Here is a 22,925-nt window from a genome sequence, read left to right as displayed (position 1 = left end):
GGGTATCATTGGAGGAGGGGCTTAGGAGAGGCAGATGCAGTCCCCTTGGTTAAAATGCAGGGGTGGGTGAGCCCAGAGAAATTCAGTAAATCCCCAGAGTGCAGATCTCGTCTACGCTGGCACCACCACACAGTTCAACATGGTCCAACCCCACAAGATCATGCCTCATGAGGTGAACTGGCAATAGGGTCATAGGAACAAGAGCTGGAAGGGCCACTTGCAAGGGAAAAGACTGAGCTGCTGGGACCAGGTTAGTAGTTTTCAACCTGGGGTCCACGGCCTATGTCTAAGATTCCCAAAGCAGTCCACACCTCCATTTGAAATTTTGTAGGGGTCTGCAAATGAAAAAAGGTTGAAAACCACTGACCCAGGCTTTGCCATCAGTTCACAAAGCGATTGCTCAGCCCTAGCTGGAACGAAGCTGCTCCCGCCTCATGCTCCTTCACAGCCACCAAGCGGGGCGTATCCTTTGTGGTCAGACCCCTAGTGCTCTCCAACAGTTGCTCACACATCTGAGCTCCATGCTGCTGTGTGGGAAGTTTTTGACTCAGCTGTGTTGAGCAGCTGTAGGTTGGGGGGGGGGGGGGGGCGCGCAGGTGGAGGATTCACTGTTAATGGCTATGGAATTCATCCACCCTTAGCTGGGGGGTTCCCCACTCCTTAGGGCTGGCCAGACAGATCCAGCAGGCATGGTGGGGAGAGGGGGACAAACAGATTTAAATGAGAAAAAGACATGAATTTCTGTCCCTTCCCCCCCTGCATTGCCTAAATGTTCTTTCTAAATAGAACACCCTGTGCTCCATGTGCTTTTATCTACAGTGCCACTGCTAGCCACTTTACTTCAAGGCCACGGTCGTTGTGAGGTCTGAGGACGTCAACTGTACATTGTGTACATTGTGCAGAGTGGTAGCGGGCGGGGAGGGAGGGGGAGGATGTGGGAGTCCACTACTGTGGCTGTGGCAGGAGTGGAAAAACTCTCTGCGAACTGCACAAAGAGTTACAGAGCCCTGCACGGCAGTGTTCCCCGAGCACTGGCTGTAGGACTTTATCCCTGAGCAGATATTCCCAGCCCACCGACCCTCCCTGCAGTCACTCCCACACTGACCTGGCACAGCATCCTAACCTGAGCCGCCCGCAGCACATTGCCAGCTCCAGGGTGCATTATAAAGATCTGGATTTTTGACTCCAGCCCCACTAAGGAAGTTTCCCAAAGACTGAACACTTTGTCCTCTAGCTCAGTGGCTCGCAACCTTTCCAGACAACCGTCCCCCTTTCAGGAGTCGGATTTGTCTTGCGTACCCCCGAGTTTCACCTCACTTAAAAACTACTCGCTTAGAAAATCAGACATAAAAATACCAAAGTGTCACAGCGCACGGTTAGTGAAAAATGGCTCACTTTCACCATATCATTATAAAATAAATCAACTGGAATATAAATATTGTACTTCCATTTCAGTGGATAGTCTATAGAGCAGCATAAACAAGTCATTGTTAGTATGAAATGTTAGTTTGTACTGACTTCGCTAGTGCTTTTTATGTAGCCTGTTGTAAAACTAAGCAAATATCTAGATGAGTTGATGTATCCCCCAGAAGACCTCTGCGTCCCAAGGGTACATGTGCCCCTGGTTCCAGCTACCGCTGGCTGGAAAGGCAGAGTACACAGTCTTGTGTGCTAACAATAGGGGTCCAGACATTGGGCTCCAGGGGAATCTCAGGCTCGCCCTGCGAGCTCAGACCCTGGAGGACAGGGTGAGCTCGTAGGCAGGCAGCTAGCCTGATCACACAGTCCAGGCTGCTATGTTTGGCAAAGTTGCTGAAGCGAAGCTAGCTGGAGGGGGCCGGCTGGGGCTGGGAGGCACACTCCCAAGGGCAATGTAGACAAACGCAGTGATGTCACTCCGGAGTGGCTCACCAGCAGCCTGCCAATTCCAGGGCCACCAAAGCGTTTATGACCAAAACCCCACCCCAGGTCACCGCATTACAAAGTGACTAAGACATACCCACACAATACAGCCACCTCGCCAGGTGCACCTTAAAGCTCCCGTCCTTCCAGACGGATCAAAGTCATATCTGGCCTCAGCCTACTCCTCTTTAAGAGTCGCCCCATTTGATACCCCTGGGTCACGTACCAAGATCTGGCCCAATATCGGCCGGTGCCGTTCATTTGTTAATGCAGGTGACTAGGAGCTGCTCTGGTGAGAACAGATCCTAGCGGAGAAGCCAGTGGCTCTGTGTTCAGGGCTGAAATCCGCTGCCCCCGCACTCAGACCTGCGGGGAAATGAAATCCCTTTCCTTGGTAGTTTTACAGCAGCAGCAGCAGCACTTCTCAGATGAGTGGGAACCTTTAGCCCCCCCCCCCCCCCCCCCCCCCCCCCCCCCCCCCTTCCCTGCCAACCCACCCGTGAGAGATTCCCACAGGGGGCTGCGTCCGCCGGCCCCGATCTTCAGCGGCGGCAGCGTCCTTTGGCTGAAATCCGCGGAGCGATGGCTACGTCTGCCAGCTCGGGACCTGGGCCCCTGCACCTTAAAGTGCAATTCACCGCCCGGGGCCAAGCGCTCCCCGTTCCCCCCTCGACTAGTCCAACACCCTGCTCGGATCGCTCCGGGTTTCCTCGCACGGGCCAAGCTTCTGTCTAAGGGATTCAGCAGCAGCACCTCGCCAGTGCAAGGTTAGCTGTGCTCGTACAGCCGCACACACGGCGCTGGGGGGTGAACAGGCAGAGCGCCGAGCAAGCAAAGACCCGGGTAAGGGCCGTGAGGGTCCCCGGGGTTCTGGGCGCTGCCTTGTGCGGCTCGATCGCTGCCCGCAGCCGCTGTAACGGGGCGCAGGGTCCCTCCGCCCCCTGGCGATCGCCCGCACCACCGCCCCCTTGGCCCACCGGGACCCGCCACGGGCAGGAGAAGGCGCCGCAGAGCAGCGGCGGCCGGTACCTGTGCTCCGGTGCGGGGAGGCTCCTGCGGACTGGAGGCGCGCGGCGGCCGGCGGGGAGCCGAGCGGAGTCTGTCTGTCTGTCTGTCTGCGGCAGACACGGGCCGGGACCTGGGAGGTGACTTGGCCCCCGAGGGAGGAAGCACCACGACCGTGGCCCCAGCTGCTGCTCCGTGGGTGCACTGACGCCTCCCCGGCGATGGGCGGAGGGTCCCCCGCGCGGCCTGGCCCGGCTGCCCCGCCGCGTGCAGGGCTCACGGCGCCGGGGCCCGGCCGGCACCGCCCGGAGCTTCCCCTCGCCGAGACGCCCCCGGTACAGCGCAAGAGCGGCGGGGTCCGTCCGGCTGGAGCAGCCCGGCGATGGAGACAGTGCGTGAGCGTGAGCCCGAGCCGCCCCTCGCCCCTCCCGCTGGGCCGACTCGGCAAAGACAGCCGCCGGGAGCTCCCCGCCTCCCCGAGCCCTCTGCAGTCCCCAACGTACGGAGAGACTGTCGTCATCACACACACACTCAGACCATTGCACCCCCCTCCACACACACACCCTATACCCCCCTCTACACACACACACTCAGACCCCTGCACACACCCTACACCCCCTCCCACACACTCAGACTCCTATATTCCCTTTTACACACACACACTCTTACATCCCCCTCCACACATATACATTCAGACTCCTACACCCACCCTCATACCCTTCTGCAAACACCGGCACACTCGGATTCCTCCATACATCTTTCCCTGAGGTTTGGTGCATTAGTGTAGGCAAACTGCTTATCATTACTGAAGTGGATGGCTTGATAACTGCACCGAGGTGTGAGGCCCAGCCAGGAGGGGAATGCGAAGTCTTCAAGACTTCGCTGCTAACAAATCAGTGAGGAGTACTGAGAGGACAGGAATTAATGTGCAAGTTACTGACGTTATTACAGGTTGCTTGTCTCTGGTCTAGCTTCCCACCAGCCTCAGATAAGCAGCAGCTAAAACAAAATAGAAAATCCACAGGGTCCTTATTGGCCTTGTCCACACTAAGATCCTGCTGGTTAAAATGTCTGCTCTGGCTGGGGATGATCCATATTTTAAGGCTATTGGGGTATGTCTACATGGCAGTGTCAGCCCCAGGTTAGTAGAACTCTAGTTAGCAGGCCCTGGGTTTGTTGACCTAGGGCTTGAGCGTCTATGCTCACTTATAACCCCAGGTTAGGAATTATTGAATCTTGGGGTTCCAGTGTTTACACTGCATTGTGCAGACCCAAGTCTGGCCACCAACTACCAGGCTTCCTAGCTCTCTCCCCAGATGTGGCCCTTTGCTCGTAGGCCAGTGGGGGAAAACTTGACTGTCCAGAAGACAAAGAAAGTCAGTCTGTGGGATTGTAGGATATTTTAGCACGAGTCCATGGGGCTGCGTCTACACTGCAAAGCAATAGGGCTTGAACCCTGGATCCCAGCTTGACTCAGGCTCAGACCCTCCATCCTCGTGGAGCCTGGGGATCCTGGGTCCAAGCACTGGGTTAGCGTGATGTGTGTGTAGACTGAAGGGGGAGGGTTAGGCTTGAGCCTGCATTTCCTGAGTTTACACTGCAGTGTAGACATACTCTTGGACAGGACCAGATTTTGTTATAACCAAGTTGAATCCTCCCCTCCCCCCCAGCTGTAGCCTTGTCTTGTACCTGTGCTTTACACAGTCAGTGTCACAGTGCAGACGGGCCCAGGGGGACTAGTAGCCAGATGTTGACGGCTCCACTATTATGATCAATTAACGTATGTATTGTTTATATTGTGATAGTGCTTAAGAACCCCAGCCAAGGATCAGGGGCACATTGTGCTCTGCAAAGAAGTAGCACAAAGACAGCCCTTGCTTCGGAGAGCTCATAGTCTAGGATCGAGACAATGTGCAACAGGAAGGGGAAGAAGGTTGGACACGGTGACCGTGGAAAGTCCTGGTGGTCACAAATGGCTGTCAGCCCAACTGCTGCCAAACAATAACTACTTGTAGGCATCCTGGGGGAAGGGCTGTATTGTAGCCTCTGGTTGTGCCACATGGAGCAGTATGGAGGATTTCACCCTTTCTCTGCAGTGCCAGGCCACATGACCCCAGGAGAATCTGGGAGGATGTCAGACCCCAGCTCCAGCTCCCTGGTAGGTCCCTATGCAGACTGAGGTATTCAGGCTTCATCTGCCCTATTTTTGTCCAAGATTCTGTTTTCTTCTGGCACCAGATAATACAGGTTTGATGCATGGGAGCGGTGGGAAGAGACCTTTCTTCAATTCCTGGCCCCAGTCACCTGGCAGGGGTCAGGGTTACAAAATGTTCATGCTGCTTGTCGCACAGCAGAGGGCTGTATCCACTGACTACTGGCCGCTGTATATTTACCTGCTCTTGGAGAAAGGGAGAAGAGAGAAAAGTCAGGTGTGTGGCTAGGCAAGGTGGGTGAGGTCATAACTTTTATTGGACCAACTTCTGTTGGTGAGAGAGACAAACTTTCGAGCTGCACGGAGCTCTTCTTCAGATCTGTGGGGGGAGGGGGGAGCATTCGGACGGACTGATATACTGTTGTAAAGTGCTCCTCCATGGGGCTGAGCAGAGTGTATAAACCTCGATCAGATGGAGGGGGCAGAGAGGGAGATCTGATTACCTATTTAACCAAAGTCCAGGGTCCCCAGCCAACCCTTATCTAACACGGTGGTTTTGCTATAATAGCTGTATGGGGCTGTTGGCTGAATAGCACTTTCTTCCTCAAGTGCTTTGGGCACATAATACATTCCACCATTGGTGTGTGCGCCCAGTGCACTTGGCTGGAGACTCTTAGCAGTACCTGTCTGGGCGGTGCATGCCCCCTGAGAGTCCCTGGGCCTCCAACCGAGGGCATAAAGGACAGGGGCTGCCCTGATCCACCCCCTCTGTTGGGCTGGCAGCAGCAAAGCCTCTTGCTTTTCCTTACTTATCAGCGGTTTATCCTTGTGTAAATAGTTAGTAGTTAGCATAGCCCATAGCCGTTTTATAATGTTTCCTTTGTTCTCCTCTATAGGAAATCCTTTTATTTGTTCTGCTCCTGGGGTGGAGACTCTGGTACCAGTTTAGTCATGCATAAGTCCCCAGGTTTCAAAAACTGCTGCTCTCGCCAGGCATTCATGCCTGTTAATGGCAGGCCTGCTCGATGCCTCCTCTGTAAGGCTGTGATTTTGGTGTGGTGGTCACAGTGTTGATGGTAATCGTGAATTTGAATAGAGTCCATGACCCCCATGGTGGTGACTCCTCTCCCTTTCGGGCATTGCAAACAAATCTGGCCCTCCATCCCGGTCTCCATCTCCGGGGGGTGGATGTGCCAATGTGGATTGGCACCGTGACCATGTGTGGCCAGGTTGAGACACCTGGAATGGGGAACTGGGCCCAGCCCCGTGGGAAAGAGGCTGCTGTTGCGCAATGGCCTTGCTGTCCAACTCTTCCTTCTTTCCCTGACGTAGCCTTGTTTTCCCACACCTTTGCCATGACATTTATTACAATTTTCTGGGAATAAAGTGTAGCCTTATTCATCTGTTTAGGCATGTGGGGAACAAATGCAGTATTTTCAAGTCCTTTTCTAAGGTATGTCTCCACTGCAGTCAGAGGCAGGAGTGCAGCACGTGGACCTTTAATCTAACTAGTTTAACAATGGTAGCAATAAAGCCACGGAGAGATGGGCAGCAGCACAGGCTGTACAGCCCCACCCAGGACGCTGGCTACATGCTTGAACAGCTAGCCCCAAGAGACCAGGTAAGCCTCACCAGCACCATAGTTAGCCTTCTATTCAACCTGACCCCTCCAGAAAGTGGCACAAGTTTCCAGGAAGAAAGCCTTACGTTTTGGCATTAATAAGTTCAACCCATCAGTCTCAAGGCAGCCAATCTGACTGCAGCAAGCCAGTTAGTCTGGATCTTCCCAACCCATGCCCTCCTTTTAGAACCAGTTGTACCACTTCCCTGGCGTCTGGAACTCCATAACCACTGATCAGTGGGTTCTAGATACTATGGAACTAGGATACACCATCCAATTCCAGTCCTTGCCCTATCCTCAGCCACCCTCTCTAGCTAAATGGGGGGGAAAATTCAGTTTGGGCCAGCCATCATCCAAGGCTCAGATTCAAGATATTTTGGAATACCTCTAGACTTAAAACAAACAGGTCTCTCTCTGAGTTCAATAAAAGTCCACTTTGCAGCCAGTTCTCCAGTCACCCTCTGGTCTACAGACGTTTTGGTTTTTTCCCATCCAATGGTGGGAAAGTTTCTAAAAGACCTGATAAAGGTTTAGCCTCCAGCAAGGGAACTAGTGCCTTTCCCTGACCTTCATTTAGTATAGGAAAGACTTATGCGACTGCCATTTGAGCCAGTGGCTTTCATGTTCTTTCTTCCATTTGTCAGCTAAGAGAGTCTTTCTACTGGCAATAACATCATCAAGGAGAGTAGGAGAACTTCAAGGTTTAATGGGAGGGCCCTTGTATGCTGTATCTTATACGGACCAGGTCTCATTAAGGCATTACCCATTGTTTTCATTGAAAGTGATCTCAGATTTCCATGTGAATGAGGTCATATATTTACTAATATCCTTTCTGAAAGTGCACACTCACGGGGATGAGGAGAGGTTGTGTGTTCTGGATGTCCACAAGGCAATCTCATTTTACATAGACGGGATGACACAATTTAGATCCGCAACAAGGCTCTTTGTAGCTTACTCAGAGAGAATGAGAGGCCAGGTAGTATCAGCACAAAGAATTTCCAGCTGCATATCTGCCTGCATCAGGACATGTTATGACTTGGCAAAGGGGGCAGCAGCAGCAGGAAGGACAGTTGCACATTCTTCTGGGGCTCCTCAAGCTAATTCAATGGCCTTTCTCAGCAATGTTCCAGCCCTAAACACTTGGAAAGCAGAAGGCTGGTCTTTGGTACAAATGTTCACTCATCGTTGAAGCATCCAGAGCAGATGCAAACTTTGGAAAGGCAGTTCTACGCTCACTGTTTCAGTAGACTCCCTCGAAGGAGCGTTGCTTGGAAGTCACTAACAGTGACAGTATATATAATGTGCACGATTACTCGAAAAAGAAGAAATAGTTACTTACATGCACAGTGACTGTGGTTCATTAAGATGTGTTGTGCACATTGATATTCCATCACCCATCCTCCATCCAGTCTATTAATATCACAGTTTCGGTGCTGAAGGACGCTCATGCCCTCAGTTGGAGACACAAGGGTGCTCAGGACACAGGCACCACCCCAAAAAATACTGCTGGCCCAAAAGTCTCCTGCTCAAGTGCACTGGGCATGTACACACCAACAACGGGATATAGATGTGCACAACACATCACAAAGAACAACTGTTACTGCACAGGTAAGAAACCATTTCTTCTTCCAACTGGTCTTTCCCAGGTCTTTCCTATGCTGCTGCACCACTGTGTGGAAGGAGACTGCTGAGCTGCTCTTTGGCGGCACTGCTGATGTTGTTCTAATTACACAAACATTTTCATTCCCACGGGAAAGAGGAACTTAGTGCTGCTGACTGAGCCCACCAAGATCCCCCCAGGGGATCCTGAACACGTTGGCTGCCAGCATCCCTGCAGTTGTGACTGATGACACACACAGAGCCCATGCGTGACCATGGCTAGCTCATCACCCTTTGAAGAGCAGCCGTCCTTGCACAGAGAGGGAGCAGCAGATGCAACACGATGGCTTTTGATCACAGTCATTCACACAATTGGCTCTCTGTGCCTCAGTGCATGGCCCTTGAGCAAATTCACATGGGCAGAGATCAAAGTCAGCAGTGGGGGGGGAGGTCTGTGGGAGGAAGGTGGGGAATGAGGAGGGGTCTTTTCTTCTGGCAGATGGAGACAGGAGGACTCAGCTGAAACAGGCACTTAGTTAGACGTGAGCCAGAGCCACAGAGAGTGGATCCAGATTCCCTCAACCTCAGGAGCGTTCAGATCCAAGGACTTGATTCAGGCCCATCCGTCTCTAGATCCTTGAATTTTAAATAAACCTAATCCATTGGCAGAAGATAAGCTGAGGCAACCAAAGCACAGGGAGCCAAGAGACCAACCTTGGAGTTAACAAGATGGAGAATGTGGTTGAGGGGAAGAGAATTGAATCAGTGAGAAGGTTTGGGGACTTGTTTGCTCCCATTCTGCAGTGCAAACCTACAAACGTATAGCCAACACCTCTCAAATTTGTGGGGCAGCCCTGAATTTGTGAGGCTATGGAGTCTACTGCTGTATGAGCACTGAGCAGGGCAGGAGGCCAAAGAGGCACTGAGGAGACCTGGGAAAGGGGTCAGGATTAAGGGGATGAATTTGGGGATCAGAGACTGTACAGGAAGGATAAAATCCTAAAGCTGGTTGTGCTGTCAGGGTAGGGTGACCACAGAGCAAGTGTAAAAAATCAGGACGGGGGGAGGTAATAGGCACCTATATAAGAAAAAGCCCCAAATATCAGGACTGTTCCTATAAAATCAGGACATCTGGTCACCCTACATCAGGGTGAGTCCTGCTCGGCTCTATCTGTGGCAAATCTGTTGCAAGTTACCAAACACCCGCTCCCAGGAGACGTTATATAGCAACGGCCATTTGCAATCTTTGCAGGTGTTGATAATCTGGTGCACCTGCTGTCATCAGCATCATCTGCTCTTTAGTCATCACAGAAAAGCTTTCCTTGTTATCTGTTGATGTGGAGATTGTCAAGTGCTTCCACTGCAGCAGCAATAAAGCTTTGTGTGGGCTAGAGAGAGCGTGTGCCCGAAGGGCAAGAAGATATCCCTGCCCCCCCTCCCCCCCCCAGTGCATCCCAGTGATTCAGCCATTCTGTCTTGCCCCACTCACCCCACCTTATTAAGATGTCCCCTACTTGGCTCATGGTCAGAATGTACATGGCAGGGACATGAAGTTGTTAGCAATAAGCATCTTCTTTCCCTTCCAATTGGTTAGTTCTGATGTAGTGTCATAAATGTCATCCGTTTTTTTTCCTGGTGGCTAGAGCCTGCTAGCAAAAGCCCTGGGCTCTCACTCCACAGAGACTTTATACCATATTAGTCCCACTTCTGCAGGTGCCCCAGAGGGTTACCTCCTACTCCAAGGGTTTGTATCCCCATATGCTTCATTCCACATATAAGCAAGTACTAGTGCGTGCTTAAAGGTGAATGGATACAAGGCTCTGAGACATGCAATGTGGACTCCACCTCGCAGCATTTACCTTTTAATGTCACAGCCTCAATCTGAGCCTTTATCTTTAGGTCACCAGGACTGCCTTGCTGCCCTTATTTAGGGAACACTAAAAATCTGTGCATTAAAAGAACAACAATAAAAAAAATCCAGCCAAACAAATCAAAATGCTCTCTCTCCCCATGTTTTTTAGCTTCTCTGCCTTCAAATAGCTCCATAGTCCTCAGAGTTGGAAAGGACCTATTAAATCACTCATTTCATACTTGCTAGTACAGGATACAGTCCCCTGATCAAAGATAAGGCATGTATTATACACATTAGGCAATCTGCTCAGTCCATTGTCTGTACAAACAAAAGTCAGCCTACAAGAAAAGAACATTTCAAATCACTTGTTTTGTTGCTATTTGGGACAGAGGGCTGGAAACTAGCAGGGGAACCAGCTCTAATTACTTAGGTACCAATCAGTTTCCCTAGAGAAGGCTGACTGGAGAATGTGTGGCTAATTAGCTTATCAGGCTAGGAGGGCTCATGAACCAATTAGCCATCAGCTATGGGGTATAAAAGAAGACAGGCAGGTAATGAGGAGGGAGGATGTAGGCTAGGTGAATCTACTAGATACTGAGCTTGGTCCCTCATGGGCCTTAGAGGGAAAAGGCAAGAAACACTATAAATACCTTGCTGTATGAGGCTGTATTGGTGTGAGGAATGTAAATAAATTCACGTGAAGTTGTCCCTGAGAGATTTCTGAGGTATTACAGATGGGGGATGAAGTGTACCTGTTGTACTTCAAAAGAACAAAATTATTTTTGGATCCTTATCTGATGTTATTGTCTTGAGGTTGAGTGGGTTATCTGTAATGCGGCAGTTCATAGAACTGATAGATATGATCAAGTCTAACAATGCTCGTGCAGGGTGATTGCTATCTCAAAAGGAAACTATAGGCTAAAGAAGACCCTGCTTCATTTGAAGACAAGGTGTATCTGCTAGTGATTACAGATACTCAAGCGTACTGAGGCAACTAACTCCTATTGAAATCAATGGGTGTTATGCACTTAAGTAACTTGGAGGACCTGGGTGTGACTCCACAGTGAGTGGATGTTAGAGTGGCTGCATCTCCAAGTGTGTTAAATGAAAGGTGCCTAGAGCCACCCCTCAAATCTGTTCACTTCTGCTGTAGTTACCGGTTTTAAAAATGTACCTTCCCTTGCTCCCAAGGAAAACATTATTTGGCCCACTGGATGACGTGAGGGAGCTGAGGACCCTGCCCCTTCTCTGGGCCATGAAGGTGACTCCCCTGAGGGTTCTTTTCCCTCTACAAATTCATGACCTGGAAGGAAGCTAATGGCCTTAACTCAGCTTGGGAGCCTTGAGCAGAGGATTGAGGTTCTGGTGATTTTATAATGGTAAGAGTCTGAATCCCTGTGACTCTCAGATGGTATCATTGTGATTTAGGTTTCTTCTCCTTTATCCTTGTTAAGTTGACCTGCAGGAGACACTAATTTGGTTTGTACCTTTATTGCATCTTTATAATGGTTAACGAGAGCCTGAAATGCTTATATTAAGTTTAGCTTGCCTGTCTGGGAAGACTCTATGGCTCTAGGCTACTAAGGAGCGGCAGCATCTATGTTGTCAGAGGAACCAGTTTTGTTAGGAAGGGAACAGATTATTTTTCAGCCCATTTTAAACATTTTCTTGCCATTTGTTAACCCATGATAAATAGTGGGAAGAAAAACCTCTGTTAAATCTGACCTCACTCCAGGTTGTCTGCAAGACTGGAGGCAGCAGCTGACTCAAAAATCTCTATCTGTTTTCCTTTGCAGAGTGGGATGATGATCAATACTGGTTTAATGTGGGTTACATTAATTTGATTGGAAAGCTTCTCTTCATTGTTAAAGGTCCAGCACAAGTGGGAACCCTCTGTGCTTTAACAGAAGTGGTGGGGATGCTGAAACTTTAACAGAAAGCTTTTCTTCCAAGTGCTGCTTGGATAACTGCAGTTGGACTGGGCTGTATCTTAGACAGTTTCTTAGATACCAAGGTGATACCACAATATTAGTTCCTTCCAGGAGCACACTAAGTGACATGACTAGCATCTGTTGCCTGTGGCTCCAGGCACTCTTTGAATGGCTCCTATTCTAGCTGGAACCAAAAGACTCCAAATCCCAGAAGGGCCATCGGGCAAGAAGTTTCCTGCAAAATTACTAGTTTCAGATTTGGAAACTGAGAAAGGCCAGAGAAATGGAGAAATAGGAAGGCAGAAAATGAAGGCAGGCGAGCCTGGTAGAGCTGAGAAGTGTGGCCGATGGTAAGGGGAGATCTTGGACACTTGAAAGCAGCTTTGACTCCCATGCTAGCACCCCAACTTGGTAGGGTGGTGCCAAGAGGGGCCATAGCAAATTCTGAGATGGAGAAGGATGACATAATGAGCTGGACGCATGACCAGATAGCTGTGGCCCATGTGGTGGTAGGTTGTCTCACTGAGGATCTACTATCTCCCCACTTTTAATGCCGGTAAGACATGGGAGGCAGATTTGAGGGTCATCAAGGATGGGGAGGAAGAGGGGAGAGCTGTAGTGGGTTGAGGCTGCAGTAGAGTGGGCAAAAGGAGGATTCATGCTGATGTGGGGGAGGGCTGCGGTCCCAGACTCTAGAAGTGCTCGACAAGCACTCATGGAGCATACCACACTGTGGAGGTGTAGATCTTTATCTCCAGTCTACATGTGGGAGGAAACTGGCACAGAGAAGCTACGTGATCTGTCCAAGGTGTATCTGCAAGTCAGTGTGGATCAGTCCCCATGGTGAAAACACTGCGTTTTGGTTGACTACAGCCGTTCTGTGGGGAAATGAATGACACTGCATGGGGCTTTGAGCTGGGGTCAAGGCAGCTCTTGAGCCCCAACAGAGCAACACCCAGTAGAAATCAGCCCTTGAGCCATGGGAAATGGAGTGAAAAGAAATGATACCTCCAGTTCCCCCCCCATGGCTGGTCTAGATGGCTCTCTAGTGGCTAGGGATAGGCCTGACTGCTCCCACCTGGCATGTACTGGACTCACCAGCCACCTCTGCTTGTTCATGATCTCAATAGCTCATTGATGGCCCAGTCCTGGCCCTCTCTGGTCTCAAGGTTCCCTGATGCTCACTGCAGGTCTGAATAGGTCCTATTGGTGGTTGCTAGGATTGCTGGCCCCTTCTTAGTTGTTTCGGTGGCTTCATGCTGACCATGACCCTCATCTGGGGCATTGTGGTAGGTCTGTACTGGCTATCCATGGCTTTGCCACCTGCCTCCTGGTCACTCCTGGCATTGGGGTCCTTGGCTGTTGTTGGGGTGGTTAACTTGCTCCTCTTGGTTTCCCTGCCTTTGCCCTTTACCTGTTATAACCCTTTTAGGCAAACGCTGTCTTTCCCCTATTAAAGTGTTGGTTCCTTTTTTAAATTTGATTAGTCCTTGACTAGTTTTAATGTGTAATGTCCTAGAGGCAATAGTGGCTGTATGTCTATTCACCTGGCCCAGGCCTCACTGAGTACTGACAAATGCATAGCTGCAGAGCAATCTGGCTCCCCTGCGGGTTAGTATTGTTGCACTAGATATTGATTATAAGAATGTGTTTAGAGTTCATGGAATGCTTGTATGATGCAGTGTGTATTAATCCTACTCATCAGCTATATCTTATGGTATAAGGCAGCGTTTAAATGTTTGCTCTGTAGCTATAAAAATGTTTTCTAAGACTGTAAACCCCACACAGTTGGAGAGAAACATTACCGTATGTGAAATGCTAGTTTACCACAAAGGGTGGAGATAACACCTTAACAAAAACAAGTCTACAGACCTCACAAGCCATTGTGAACAAAAGACTTTGCTTCCCTCACGTCCCTGAAGAGGGTATGTGCACAAGCCCTCATCCTATCTCAGTTTGAATGCTGGGGGAAGGGAATAAAAATGCCTGTTAAGGAGAAGTTGTTGTCCCTCTGCTGCTTGCACTCAGAGGTGTGAAGATTTCTGAGCATAAGCAAGGGATCCCCAGCTGTTTAGCTTGAGTTAACCTGAAAGGACATAGAAAGCTTGCATGTTATAGCAACTATTATCATCTTTTGAACCCGAGACACTTTCATTTGTGTGCATGTTTACCTGGTTTAATCTTGTAGATAACACTTTCTTTCCTTAATTAATAATACTATATATAATGCAGTGCTCGACAAACCCTGGGCGCCATGGCGCCTAGGAATTTAATTCTGGTGCCTAGTATTTCTCCTAGTGAAAGACTGGATTCTGGGGGGAGCGACTGCCATGCTCCAGCCAAGGTGCCACTGCGTCCATCTGGCGGGGCCGGGAGGGGAGAGCGCTGCGACTGCTGTGCTCCAGCCAGGGTGCCCTGCTGCTGGGCCCACGTTGTGGGAGAGGGGCAGGGGGAAGGGGTGGGGTTGGGAGGGGAGAGCGGCTGCTGCACTCCGGGCAGGGCGCCACTGTGTCCATGTGGTGGGGCCGGAAGGGGAGAGCAGCTGCTGTGCTCCGGCCAGGGCGCCCTGCTGCTGGGCCCACATTGTCTGGCCCCTTAATTTTTGGGCTGGCTCTTAGCTACAAAGCAAATTTGTCGAGCCCTGCTATAATAAACTAAAGGTTTGGCTACAAACATTGTCTTTGAGAGAGAGATGGTGCAATTGACCCGAGATAAGTGACTGGTCCTTTAGGGCTGGGAGTAACCTGAATATTGTTGTAAGGGACCATCTGTCACAGAGAGACTGGAGTACCCAAGGGGACTGTCTGTGGTTCCCTGCTAAGACTGTTACAGTGCCTGAGGGGTTCATGTGTGTTACTTGGTTGGTGAAATTGAAGTATAGAACACACACAGAGTTTGGTGTTCATACTGTTTCTTCACAGGCTGCACTGAGGTTGGCTCCTAAGCCACTCCAGACAGCACACCAGACACTGCACATAGACTCTGTCATAGCAACAAGCTGAGACCACATATCATTCTGCTGAGCACAAAGTGCCCAGGTCCAGAGGTGGGACATAGAGCTGCATCAGAGGGAAGAGCAAGTGGACTCTATCGTGCTTTGGGGCTCGTGAGTGCTCCAGGAGGGGATGCATGTAGGAATGACTCTGTGCTGTCTTGGGAGATGGATGCTACTGTGTGTGCAACCTGAAATTGCTTTGGTCTCTGCTGCATGAGATGGTGGCAGAACTCCGTGGGAAGGAGAAGCTGTACCCTGAAAAAGAATCCGGTCTGAGACCTGTCTACATTGACTCCTGGGGGTGGACAAAGGGTCAGTTAGTTACTGCCTATTGGAGCCAAGTATAGTAGTTGTTGTGCTGCCCCTAAGTGCTGCTTTTGCAGGGATGAGGAACTCTCCCAGCAGCTCACAGCCTGCACAACTGCAGCAAAATTGGGTGGTTACCTTTTTTGATGGGTAGCCAGTCAAGACGGGGCATCCTGAGACTGCGCTACTGGGGCAGAGCCAGAAAGCAAGCCCATCATCAGTATGGAGGGTGGGGGCAATAAGGCCCTCCCCCCAAGAGGCGCTGAGCCCCCATACTCCCAGTGAAGCGTAAAGGAACAAGGCATTCTTGGCACATCGCTGGCGCAATCCCTAGCAGACTAATCAGCATGCATTTGAAAGCAGCTTGTGGTTGGCAAGGAGGAAAGCAGCTGAGAGGTGTCAGCCTATCTGCCCACAGGCACCAGCTGGCCTACTCAGAGGATCAGATGCTCAGCTGGCATAAATTTGCACACCTCTGTTAGTCAATGGCACTTCCCTAACTTACACCAGTTGAGGATCTGGTCTAGAAGTAGCAGCCTCTCTGCCAGGGGATCTAACCTGTCTGCCACCTATTTCTCTTTTCAGCCCAACCACTCAGAGTCCAGCCATGCCAGAGGGTGTTCTTAAATGGTCATATCAGCTCTGGACAACAGCTGCTCATCCCTGCCTGGATCCCTAGGGAGCAAATCTCAAGAATCATTCTCTCGAGGACGTAGAGCACAAAAGGAGCATACCAGCCTTGTAGGAGAAAAGCAGTGTGATCCCAGAAACTGGATTTTTGGGAAGCACTCTGGCACCAGCTAACAGCTGCATTGGTTGGGGAGGTCCCAATTCTCAGTCTCCCAGGTACAGGGGAATTCCACAGGGAGGATTTCTCCTTAAATCTCAGAATCTGGTTTGTCAAGTTTTACCCGTTGCATCTGGACAGTAACCCAGGGCTGATGTGCATCAATGTGTTGAACAGTTGTAAGCTTTTTGGGGCAGGGACCCTCCTTTCATTGTATGTGTACAGCGCCTAGCACAGTGGAGTCCCGACTGGGGCCTCTAGAGCCTGCTGCAATGCAAATAATGAATGGTACCTATATTGGGCATTGCTGTTTCTCTACTGTGGTGCCTTCCTCCTGTGGGGTGACAATGGGGCTGCTTTGGAAGGGGAGGTTTCCTGGGAAATCCTGTGCTCTTAGGCCATTTATATCTTCTTATTAAAGACATGCAGAATGGTCACCTGTAGGGAACTTAAAGCCATAAGGTGCTCTGGGCATGTATCTGAGGGCAGGACCCTCCTTAAGGCTCCATCTGTCACTCTGAGTGGCAGCACTGAAAAGTTGAGGCTGGAGAACTGGGTATACATTCCTGGTAGGGTCTTGGAGCAGCTTGATCCAGTTGTGAAGGGGTGGGTGTGGCTCCCTCCAGCACGGGCCAGGAAGGATCACTCAACCATAAGAGCCCCCGTGCTATTCCCGGGTCTAATATGCTAGCCAATCAGATTAGGCTGACAGTGAGAGCTGCAGGTGCTCAACACCTTTGCAAATCAAGCTATTTAGGAGTCTAAATGTGGGTTTAGGTATCTAGCTTTAGACAAACCAGTTAAAATGTTGGTCTGAACCTTGCTGTGCCTCAGTTTCCCTGTTGGTAAAAGAGGGTTATTCTTTCCTAACGCCAAGAGGCTTAATTAATCTCTGTAAAAGACTTTGAGAGTCTTGGAGGAAAGATGCTATAGGCCATCACTAGCTGATTAATGCTACAGCTCTTGGGGGGGTAGGAACTGTCCTATCCTATACGTTTGTTCAGCAGATAGCACAGAGGGGCCTAACTTGGCTGGCTTCTAGGGACACTATTATGGAGTTACTGGTCTGAACTCTGTAGTACAAGCCATATCTACACTGCAGCGACACAGCAGTGCGCTGTAGTGCTATAGTGTGGATGCTTCCTATGATGGCAGATAGGGTTTTACATCGATGAAAAATCCTTAATTCACCTCTGAGAGGTGGAAACTAGGTCAACAGCAGAATTCTTCCATTGACCTTGCTACGTTTACACTGTTTAGATCAACCAAATGACGATGCACAGGGGACAAAATTTTCCATGGCCCCAAGCAATGTAGCTAGGTTGACCTAGGTGTAGCCCACACCTAAACTTAAGTTTTGCACTTAAAGCAGAGATTCAGCTTCTTATGTATGAGGAATAGCATCTCTTCTCATGCTTACAGCACCTGCTCTTTGTATACACCAATGGCTCTCAATCTTTCCAGACTATTGTACCCCTTCCATGGGGGTCTGATTTGTCTTGCGTATCCCCAAGTTTCACCTCACTTAAACTACTTGCTTCCAAAATCACTTAAAAATACAAGTGTCACAAGCACACTATTAAGTGAAAAATTGCTTCTTCTCATTTTTACCATTTAATTATAAAATAAATCGATTGGAATATAAATATTGTACTTACATTTCAGTGTATAGTATATAGAGCAGTATAAGCAAGTCATTGGCTGATGAAATTTTAGTTTGTAGTGACTTTGCTAGTGCTTTTTAGGTAAGCTGTTGTAAAAGTAGGCAAACATGTAGATAAGTTGATGTACCCTGGGAGCTACGCAGAAGTCTTTCTTCGGTACATGTACCTCTGGTAAAGAACCACTGGCTTACACTATGGATAAATAAGAGTTCATGCTAGCAAGCGCATTGCATGTAGTGAGAACTGCTGAATAGATGCTTTCCTAGAAGCTGAAACCACACAACATGTATTTACCACATTCACGCTTCAGTGAAGCACCCTGTAACATGTACATGAGCCCGTCTGCTGACAACTGTATCCCCAATCCTGGTCGCGAAGAGCAGCATTTCAACATTAGTAGCCACTACTGTGGGAATGCTGGTGTAGACACAGCGCTGATAGATGCTCATGTTTTTGCTAGTGTCACGTAGTCCTCTACATTCATGAGAAACTCTTCAGACAAAGGTTCATGAAGGCACAGCATCCAACAGCATGAGAATCGTGCACTTATTTGCACATGTGGGTTGTTTGTTTTTGACACAGTCAGGCCTTTAGCTTCCTGTTGCCCTTCACAGAACCAGGCCATTTTTCTGCAGTGACTCACTGGCCTTTATCTTCATGATCAGGTCTTACCTCTGGGGACATGAGACAATGCAATGATGGAGGCACAGGGCAGCCTGAAAGATAACATTGGAGATCAGAACTGGGGAACCCCTTCTATTATTAGCCGAATGCAGAGGGGAAGTTAACAGTGACTAAGAAACAGGACAGCAGAGTGTGTCATGTGTTCCCGGACCAGATATGGACCGGTCACAGAACTGGCTTATACACCCCAGATGTGTGCATCATAAAATTATTTAATGATCTGCTGGGTACAGCTGAGATGTGTTTAAATGAGGTGTTGTATGCCCCGTGCCACCTGGTGGCTGAACAATACCATGTAGTTTAGTATTCCATTACAGTGTGTGTGTCTCAGTCTGCCTAGGGATGTGCACTGCACTTTTCACTAAGATTTACTAGAAATCACTAACTATACAAAGATCCTGGGGATAAACTGTCTCCATCACAGGACTAGATCATTGGTGACAGAGCTCTGCTAAACAGATAAGGGATTGTTGGTTCACTTAAGCATTTTATTCCCCCCTCCCCTAGTCATTATTTCTAAGGGCTGAATCTTCAAAATTGGGAACACATGAGAGCTGAGCTATGTGGCATTCCATGGCCGGATTTCCCAAAGAGATCGCATCCAGCATGCTGAACTGCTTTGTAAAACTGGCTGCTCCGTCGGGTGCCGCAGTGGAAGCTGAGGTCTCTGGAACAGTAACTCTCAACTGTATTACAAGCTTCTTGCTAGCATGGTTTCAGTTTCAGATAAATGGGATAGTTTTAAACCTTTTTTTTAACCAACATGTTTTAAAAACTGTAGTAGAGAGAGACTAACTTTATCATTTTAGCATATGGTAGCTGGTTCCCTAAATTTCACACTGATCACATAACATGAGAGGCAGTGTGGCCTAGAGCACAGGATTGGGATTCAGCAGACCTCGGCTATAAATTTCCACTTCTGCCACTGGCCTGCTGGGTGACCTTAGACAAGTCACTTCATCTTTGTGCCTCCATTTTCCCCATCTGTAAAATGGGCATAATGATACTGACAAAAAACAACTTTTGAGACTTTAAAAAATTTCCTTTGACTTTTCATACTGATTTGGAAATCTCAAATGTTAGCAAATAGGTATTCGCCTTCCCCAAAGTTGAGGTAAATCAAAACATCTCAGTTTTGGTAGTTTTATTAAAATGTTTTACTATAATTAGTTAAAATTTCTAAATGGAAAATGATTTTGAATGGAAAAAACAGAACTTTTCATTTTGGAAATGTCCGAGCAGGATGTGTTGAGGACTTTGAAACTTTTTTCCAATTTTTCTTTTGAAATAAGAAATTAGTTGAAACTGGCCCTTACCCGTTTGTCTTCAACAAATTGGCATTTTCCAATGAGAAGTTTTGTTGAAAAATTCCTGCCAGACTTGGATACTGACCTTTTGTAAAGCACCTTGAGATCTGCTGATAAACTGTATATAAATGCTCAACAGTATGACTATTAAAATGTCTTTCCCTGTGCACACTAGGATTTTAAGACTTTAATTAAAATGCATTAGCTAATATTCTCTTTTCCCCCAAAAGCACTTTTCATCTTAATGTAAACAGACCCCCAAATGTATTAGGGTTCCCAGGACCCAGTCAGATTGCACCCTGCTGGCAATGTTTAAATATAGGGTGACCAGATAGCAAGTGTGAAAAATTGGGACCGTGGTGGGGGATAAGTGCCCATATAAGAGAGCCCCAAATATTGGGACTGTCCCTATAAAATCAGGACATCTGGTCACCCTGTTTAAACTTCAGAGGTGCTAAGAGCTTTCAGGCCCCAGTTCAGGGAAGTACAAAGTGGCCATGATTTAAAATGTTAGCCCCAACCTCTGAGGTGTCTCCATTTCCCCACTGGTAAAATGGGGATAATACTTACCAACCACACTTGGAGACTGTAATAGACTTTACAGTCTCTACCTGAGACACTACCCAAGTTGGCCCTTCTTACTACTAATGGGTGCTATGTTGAAAATAGATTAGACTGTGTGTAAAGTGTTGGATGGGAATTCTTAATACAAAGTATTTTAGGAAAACTGGCCCAGGGGTTAGAGCACTCACCTAAGAGTTGGGAGACCTGGGTTCAAGTTTGTTCTGCCACTGACTTCCTGTGTGATCCTGGGCAAGTCACTTAGTTTCTCTACACCTCAGTTTTCCATCTGTACAGTGGAGATAATGTAGCTGCCCTGCCTGGCAGGAGTGCTGTGTGGATAAATTCCTAAAAAGGTTGTGAAGTGCTCAATTATTAGGGTAATGGGGGCCAAAGACATAACCAAGATTAATAGTATTATTACAAGCTAAGGAATAGCCTGAAATGTCTACAAAATCAGGGACCGTTGGACTGAAGTACCTTAGAACCTAAAAAACCATGATGAAATGTACCTCTCTCAATGGTAGCAAGATAGTATTAACAAAACTCAGTATTGCTATAAATGTGACTGAAATTTAAAAAAAGCTGTAAATTGAGTTGGCCTAAAACATCAGTTGCATATTTTGCTTTTATGATGGTCCATCCATCCTCTGTTGTGGAGGTGGGAAAGGGGGTGGCACTGGGACATTCTGAGCCTGTTGTATTCATTTTTAATTATCTTCTTGTGCCAATTAGTTGTATTCATGGTCAAGTGTAAAACCAGAAGCTGACAACATTTCTACATATGCCTGCTTCCTGCTCATTAGAAAAGCAAAACATACTTGAAGCCTTGTTTTGCGTGTCTGCATTTGGATGCCAATGCTGCATGTGAGTGGCAGGGAGAAGGGATCACTCTCCCTCTAGAGAGAGGAAGGTCTGTTGTCTGCCTTGAGTATAGGGAGTTGGGGTGGGTAGCGATTAATTGCCCCTCTCCTGCAAACTATAAGAGCTGTGTTGTAGGACTGGAAGGTGAATGCTGAGTCTGGCAGTGGAAGTCAGAGGAGAGGGAGCTGAGGGAAGAGGGCTGCAGAGAGAAGTTTTTGAATGGTGTGGGATTGCCACAGTGGCAAAAGTGTCGCTAAGGTGGCGGAAGCCAACCACCAGTGCAACTGCATCAGGAGCATCATTCTAAAATCCCCTGACACAGACACATGGCCCAGATACATTCACCATTGTGCGATTGGAACCAGATGATAGCCCCGTGGACCCCCTCTAAGGGTGAAATGGGTCTTGTTGCAGCTGTTTGAGAGTGGCAAATCAAGTGCACATTTAACACAATTACTTCAGTGAATTTAGTGCTGGTGACAGCAGAATCCCCCCTCTCCCCCTCCCTTTCCCATGTTCCCCAGCAGGTGCCTCCTTTCCTGCCCAGAAGGGACCCATCAGCACCTCTGACCTCTCTGCTGAGCCTGCCAGCAATAGGGCTGATTCGTGGCAAGTGCTGATACAGGCCCACTAGGTGGGGAAGCGAGAGCCCTGCTTAGCCTGCCCACTCAGGGATGGGATGTGAGTGATGAGCGTGCTCTCACTTTGCAGAGGCTTGTTGGCATTTTGTCTGAGAGGATGTGGGGTCCCCACTCCACCCCCTGTCTCGCAGTATGAATGTCGCGTTTAAACGAACCCACAGACTCAAAACAAAACTTAGCTGAAGGCGGCTCTTTCCGATGTAGTGCTGACACCACTGAGTTCTGGGCCATTTCCAGCCAAATCTATGAATTCCTTCCTGGAAGATGGATGGTGGGATAGATATTTTTAAACTAGAGATGGGTATGTGATTGGATCCAGCTCTGGGCTTTGACTTGGGTATAACCCTCATTTTTATTCCAGGATCTGAAGAATTCTCTCTAAGTCTGTTTATTAACTTGCTAATGCTTTACTGAGGGGTTTAATTTGTTCTTCTCAGTGGAGCCACAGTCTAGCTTCTCAAGAGTCAAACAAGCCCTCTTTTGGTAAGGATAATAGGGAAGTAAAGAGGTTGGTTTTTTTCTTAGTTATAGGGAGGGGTTGGAAGAATAGAACACCACCATGCTTTAAAGAGCGAAGGGGGAAAGAAAGAGCTAGTGAAGAGGTACTGTTCATCCTCCATGCTAGAAATGGGGTCTTGAGCAGCAGATGCATGACATGCCTAAAGGGGTCTAGTGGCAGGAGGTGGGGGAGGAGGAATGGAGCCCTTGCCTGTCCCTTACCAGCGTACCACTCCTCCAACAAACAATAAACAGAAGATGACAAGGACTGTATTTGGCTATCAAAAGTTCCAAGTTCCCTTAGTTGATGACCTCCGAACTATGAGCAAACGCATGTTCCCTTTAAGCATGGGTGTGCATGTAAGTGAGGGAATGGGCCTGCTAGTGTGGGGAACTTTCCTGGCTCATACACTACCCTGGTGGAGTTGGCTAGTGAAAGGATCCGAGTCCTTGCTCCCACTCCCTTTACCCAGAGGCTTGCCTGAACTCAAGGGCTCCCCTCCCACTCTTCTGGGTGGTGGGGTGCCTGTAACCCTGACAAGGCTGGGCCCAGGAT

General features: G+C 48.7%; 1 protein-coding gene and 1 long non-coding RNA gene across 5 annotated transcripts in view; one reads left to right on the top strand and one right to left on the bottom strand.

Annotated features, from left to right (window-relative positions):
• Positions 1–3,685, bottom strand: part of ADGRG1 (adhesion G protein-coupled receptor G1) — a 39,949-nt gene extending 36,264 nt beyond the window's left edge. The window contains exon 1 of one of the 2 annotated variants that reach the window (XM_067552406.1): positions 3,625–3,685. In XM_067552406.1, coding sequence (XP_067408507.1) covers positions 3,625–3,664 — 40 coding nt within the window. In that variant the 5' untranslated portion in view covers positions 3,665–3,685. Of the gene's footprint in view, positions 1–2,931; positions 3,045–3,624 lie in introns of those variants that run through there. The other variant, XM_067552422.1, reaches the window with a different exon arrangement.
• Positions 3,686–10,629: 6,944 nt separating this feature from the next.
• Positions 10,630–17,297, top strand: LOC137155917 (uncharacterized). Of its 3 annotated transcripts, none has more exons than XR_010920622.1 (3): positions 10,630–10,856; positions 14,984–15,369; positions 15,949–17,297. It is a non-coding gene; the product is annotated as an uncharacterized lncRNA (long non-coding RNA). The 3 variants fall into 3 exon arrangements; XR_010920621.1 differs by lacking the exon at positions 14,984–15,369 and adding an exon at positions 11,323–11,510; XR_010920623.1 differs by lacking the exon at positions 14,984–15,369.
• Positions 17,298–22,925: the final 5,628 nt, after the last annotated feature.

This window comes from Emydura macquarii, unplaced genomic scaffold, assembly GCF_026122565.2.
Source record: "Emydura macquarii macquarii isolate MOO-44397 ecotype Brisbane River unplaced genomic scaffold, CSIRO-AGI_Emac_v2 contig_295, whole genome shotgun sequence".
NCBI classification, from domain to species: domain Eukaryota; kingdom Metazoa; phylum Chordata; order Testudines; family Chelidae; genus Emydura; species Emydura macquarii.
The sequence above is the reverse complement of the archived record's forward strand: the minus strand, read 5'-3'. Positions and strand labels throughout refer to the sequence as shown.